The 6,032-nt window shown below is 40.1% G+C and overlaps 1 protein-coding gene across 1 annotated transcript in view; it reads right to left on the reverse strand.

The window, feature by feature from the left end:
- Positions 1-3,603: 3,603 nt before the first annotated feature.
- The window catches only part of LOC113978589, a 17,198-nt gene continuing 14,769 nt past the window's right edge, over positions 3,604-6,032 (reverse strand). Inside the window, exons 10-12 of the mRNA XM_027705649.1 lie at positions 5,691-5,863; positions 4,800-5,188; positions 3,604-4,203 (exon numbers count right to left, since the gene is read on the reverse strand). Coding sequence (XP_027561450.1) covers positions 3,918-4,203; positions 4,800-5,188; positions 5,691-5,863 — 848 coding nt within the window. The 3' untranslated portion in view covers positions 3,604-3,917. The remainder of the gene's footprint in view (positions 4,204-4,799; positions 5,189-5,690; positions 5,864-6,032) is intronic.

Below are 6,032 nucleotides of genomic sequence, written 5' to 3' on the forward strand. Positions count from 1 at the left end.
CCTGTTCCAGGTTAATAAATAACACATAAAATAATAATTATAAACAAACCCCCACAAATAAATAGTAACATAAATAAATACATGATACATAAACTGCCAAAATAACAAAAAGCAAATAAATAAGGAAAATATATTCTGCTTGTAAGAAAAGGCATTTAACACGAAGTGTGAAAAAAAATAATTGTACTTGGGTTTGGGGGTACTGGAGAGCAAAGGACTGCAATTCTTTTTATGTGGAACTTGTCACAAACGAAAGGCAGTGGTGGGTCAGTCTCAGGAAATGCTGTTTCCTCAGAGTTTATTAAGCACAGTGGAAAACTGAGCAGCCCAGCTGCAGTGCTCTCTGCCTAATTTCCCTTTCAAGGTAGAGCCTGGAGCAACCCTCTTAAAACTGGGTGGTGAATTGGTGAGTCTGATGAAGTTAATAAAAAAAAAATTAAATTATGAGTCAAGTGAAGTGATCTCCAGAGTGTATTCCTTTAGTCATGTAACTGGAATTTGGTACAAGCTTTTGGGCTCAGGCATTAAAGGACCTCTAAGCCCAAACGATGGACAGATTATGCTTAGCTGCTTAATTCAGCTTGGTGTCAATGAATATCTGTGGGATTCTATGAGAAAGGATGGGGGGAAAGTAATGAAAGCAAGAAAAATCATGTTTCTTGCACCTACCCTGCAAACCCTAATTAGCTTTTTTAAATCTCAGTCTTCATGAGGATTTGTTATTAACAACTGAAAGATGAATCTACTTCCTAGCTATGAGATGCAGAAACAAAACAATGTTTATTTATAGCCAATTATAAATATTTTTCTAGTGGGTTCCTGGGAAGGAGGACTGCAGAGCTGAATTATCTGCTTCATAATCCAAAATTAGAATAGAAAGATAAACAGGACAGCAAAGCACAGGAAATTCAGCAGACAAACAAGCAAACAAGGACTTTGTTTCTGAGCTTTGCTTCAAACCCAGTGCTGGCCAAATAGGTGGTCTTGTAACACTGGGAACAACAAAGCTTTGGGAACCCGTAGACCCTGTGCAATTATTTCCTAAAAAATATGTGTGTATTTGAAACCAAATTGGGATTCAAACACAGCACTGTACCAGCTACTAGGAAGAAAATTAACTATCCCAGTCAAAACTGGGGTAGTGCTGTAATTCAGTCATTAGGTTGATACTTGGAAGGGATTTTCTCATGATGCTGAAAATATGTTTATTTGGTGCTGAGATGGTTAGTTGAGTACATACTACTGGGTGAACAAGTACTGATTACATGTTTCAGTCATGGCAGGCACACTGGGAAGAAATTAAGTGATCTAATACCAAAATCAGATGGTTATTCAAAGCAAAAAGCTGCCAAATGGTGGATGGTGTGTCTTCTCTGAGGGTGGAGGAGGTGACAACAATGAGCAGCACCCAGAAAGCTCATTTAAAAACCACATGCTCCTGATTCTTGACATCTTTGTGCTCTCAGGCACCAGACTTCACTATGAGATTGGCATAAAACTGATCCCAGACAAAATAAACAAAAAACCAAAACAAAAGGCCAAATAAACAAATTCAGTTTACATCTTGGCTTTAATTCTTTGTATTTTTAACCAGGACATGAAAGGCAAAAATCTCAGGTCTTGCTTTTCATGTTTTCATGCACCAGTGATAAATGTTTATATGGGATTTGGGTGTTTGCATTTCCAGCATATTTCAGTCTGATTTGTGAATGCACACAAGACATTCTGAAAGGCTGGGTAAGTCCTGAGAAGCCAAGCTCCTCACAACCACAAAGCATACAACCATGTAGGGGAAAAAAAATTAAATAATTTTGTGATCAGAAGCCAAAAGTAATAAAAATTGAACAAAAACCCTTCTGGAAAGCAGATATGAAACGTCTTTTAACTTTTAAATGACATTTTGGTGAGAGCTGAAATGTCTTCTGGCTGAGAATTGATCTCTGGGATGAGATTTATGGTTTTACCTGCTTCAGGATGTGTGTCAGTGGGAAGGCTTCCAACTGATTTGACAAGCCTTTAGGTCAGACTGTGTGATTCAGCAAACATCTTTAACAAAACATCTGTTGAATTTGGATTTGTTCAATCTAGAGAAGTGAAAACTTACTGGGGAAAAAATATCAATTTTCAACTAAAAAGTGTACCTAAAAAGAAAGCAGAGAAAATTCCTCCCCATGGCCAGCAGGGACAGGGCAACAACTCCTGGGCTTGGCCAGAGACAGTGAAAACTGAGGACAGAGGTTGTGGGAAACCTTTTCTGTGGTGATGCTGATTTCAATATTGAGTCTCCTTAAGCATGAGAAGGGATTGCCTCAGCAAGTTGGAGAAATGTCTGTTGGGAACATCCATCTTTTTGATGCTTTTGATGCTCTGGTCGAGCAGCAACCCCTGTGATGAAGGAGGAGGAGGCACAATGACTTCTGTGCTCTGTTGCTTCTTAGCTTTGCAAATACCTCTACCATCAGTGAGGAATCAGAAAGTGTTTCAAGGCCTTCCCTCTGCTGTCTGGATATTTTTTTCTTTTCCTGCTAAACTTTATTTAATTTTTTTACCCACCCTTTACAGTTTAACTCCATTAAAATTCCTTGCTGTAGCTGTGCCGAACACTTATAGAAGACAGAGGTACCTCACACCTCTTCAAAACATCATGTAGAAGTGTTTCAAAACACAGCTGATGGGCAGAATGTCAAATACTGGAAAGTCAAATACTCCATCACTTGGAATTTTTAATCCACCAGACCACACTCTTCAACACAGTAAAACATTTGCTTGTACTTTAAGCACAGAGACATTAATTTGAAAGACAAAATAGATTTATTTCTTTGTAAACATTCCTTCTTTTGATTATAAATTACACTGCTCACAGAACAGATTATTTTAGCATGGAAATCTCTGCATTAAATAAGCACAGTCCCATTATTGTTTCAACAAGAAATTTAGCATTAAAAGCAATGCTCAAAAGAATTAGAATATTGCATAGCCACAATTCCAGTTGCTGTGGTGAGATCAGTTTTTACATTTCCTTTCCAGACATGACCCGTTCTCCCCAAATTAAATCTTCCTTCCTTTTAATAAGCCTTGAAATATTTATTGGTACCTCATTCACATTTTCAGTCAAACTCACAAAATTTTGAGGCATTAGATAAATGGTTTTAGGTTGATGTGAGAAGAGAAATGAAGAGGAGAAAAATAATAAAATGCTTGTATCAAACAACTTGTGGTGTGACCATTGAAATTATTAGAGATGATTATTTAAGAGATGTTAGGATTATAAAGCTATTCTAAAGCACTCCAGCAGGCCAGGATTCATTGTAGGTAAAGATATCGTGGTTTCCCACAAATGGCACATGTGTGACTGTCATCAGTGAAGCATTTTGGCGTCTGGTGATATGTGATGTTTGCCCTGTGGTCGTTTAGTGGGTGGTGCTGACCTTTGAACTGACAATATTCCATGTGATATTGGCAGGGATGACAACTGAACTAGGTCAACTTCATAAGCAGAAGACAACTGAGGGAATGAAGTGTTTCTCAAGGAGGCTGGGTGTTTGCTCCCAGCTGACCATCATGGAATCATGGGATCATTTAGGTTAGAAAAGACCTTTAAGATCACCGAGTCCAACCATTAAACTAACACAGACAAGTCCATCACTAAACCATGTCCCCAAGTGCCGTTACACAAGCAGATTGAAACTAATTAGTTCAATTCAAGGAGTCATAGCACTAAAATGGGTTATAGGCAATCTCTCCTTTTGGACAGCCAAAGGAGTTATATATTCTAAATATGCAGATAAAAATAGGGGGTTTGCAAGGAGCTGACAACTTCCTTTTTACAGAGAAGTTGGCAAAAGCAGATTGCAGAAATGCAGAGGTATGGCTTTTCCTGGAGCCTGAAGTCACCTTACAGCAAATGTGAGAGAAATTTATTTGGCTTTGGTAGTACTCCCACTCCGAGCAGCCCCTTCTTGGCGCCGAATTGGCCCGACAACCACGTCCACTTTTTCCTCGACAGAACTCGTGTCTCTCTTGGACCTCCTGGTGCAGCCCCGGTAGCAGTGGGAGGAATAGTCCCCGAGCCTGCAGACCATCAGCTCACACTTCAGGTACACCGAGGGGTGGCGGCTGATGAACTCAAAGGCATTGAATTTGAACCGAGCAAAGTGGCTGGAAGGGGAGTAAAATGTGGCATAGGAAGAATCTCTGGGACACCTAGAAAGGAACGAAAAAAAGACAGTCACTCTTGGTGGTTGCACAGGTGCACATTCCTGCAAAAATACAATAGATTAAAACTAAAATATATCATAGTCAGATACTAAAAACAAAGGGATAAAAATGCAACTTTCACAGCAGATAGACTTTAAAAATATATTTAAGTCCTATGAAAGAGCTAGAGAATTGACAACTCTTCTTTTTTTTTTCCCAAGAGGAGGACAATTAAAGAAGAAGGAAGAACAGACCCTTATTAATATCTGTGCTGTGTGAGGCATAAAAAAGTTAGTCTAATGCTTGCCCTGGCTTTACTAAAACATTAAACTCCCAGGATTACAGATTCCTGCTGCCAGTTTTTCACTGTCTCATTTATGTCACTCCCACTACTTTGAATTTTGCTTATAGGACAAAGATGAAGTAATTGAAAAGAAATGTTAGTAAGGTCTAAATGTAATTTCTTATTTCCAGGCTCGTGCTGTTAAAATAAAAAAAGACCCCTTTTAACAGTCTGTTGTAACCTGACTCAGACTGGTTCTATTCTTTTAAATAAGTGCAGATTACAGGTGTGCCTCTAACAGCTTGAGGAGAGCTCTTACCCGTCCCTGACTATGTCATAGGCCAGAGTGTGAAAGTCACGAGGATCGGGCGATGCCACACACGTGTCCACAAACACCTTCAGATTTGGGTCTGAGCTGTGAAGACAAGCTTGGAGGTACAAATTCTGGTTCAAGTCGATGAAGTACGGGGAGTCGCGCACTTGCCGCGAGAATGCCGAGGAATCGTAAAAGGTGATGTTCATGTCATATCTTCCAAACTGATACTCATTCACGTCTACAGTGTCCTCAGCAGTGTACATCACTTGCATCCACGTCTTCTGCAGCATTTTGCAACTGATATGCAAGTTGATGTTCTTTTGCCTCTTGATTATGTACCCGGAAGATGCAACTTTGATCACGTTGGAATAGTTGATTGTATCGTTGTTCTCCTGTTTAACGCGCAATTTAAAATGAGGAATTGCATTTTTGTCACGTTCCGTGTAAGTTCTAAGGTTTCATAAGCTTAAATATGCATTTTAAAAATGTAGGTTTGTCTTACACACTTTAAATCAAGGAGCTTGATGTTGGTCTTTTCTGCTTACACATTGTAAATTGTGTGTAATTAAGCAGAATTCAGTGGAGAAAAACTCTGTTAAATCCAAGACAGGGCCAACTCTTTGAACATCTGTATAAACATCAGTTGTGTGGAACACAGGCATCCCAATCCTGTGCACTTGCAGGACTGTATCTGTTTCAAGTCACAGAAAATTCACATAGCTCTCTCCCATGCTTTCCTCCCTAGAAACTCCTTCTTATTAAGCACAGATATTCCCTAAGGCTCGGAAAGCCAGAGCACTAAAACCTCCAGGTCTCGTCGGCCACAGAGGCCTTCCTGTGACTCTTCTCACAGTGGGTCCTGCAGTTCAGAGCCCACCCTGATGATGAACGCACCTCTCGTGTCGTCCCGCAGCCGTCGTAGGGAATGTTGAACACAACCTCCCGTGGGGTGATTGTTGGTCTGCAGCGATCGTCGTTCAGGGTGACCATCTGGGCTGAGTAGCCTTGGGACTGGAGGTAGTCCCTGCTCACCACTGCGTGCATGTAGTCTGGCAGGCACAGAAGGGCTGCCAGAAGGAGGTGGTACAATATATTAGTGACTTCAGGAATTTGTTAATGACTAAATGGTTGCAATCAAGTGTTGTTTTCTTAATTTAGAAAACAGGCAGTTCACACCCCAACCCATTACGTTTCACGCACACCATTCAATTTCCACAAATGTCTTTAAATTTACAC

This window comes from Neopelma chrysocephalum, unplaced genomic scaffold, assembly GCF_003984885.1.
Source record: "Neopelma chrysocephalum unplaced genomic scaffold, ASM398488v2 Primary Assembly neopelma1_347, whole genome shotgun sequence".
Classification (NCBI taxonomy): Eukaryota; Metazoa; Chordata; class Aves; order Passeriformes; family Pipridae; genus Neopelma; species Neopelma chrysocephalum.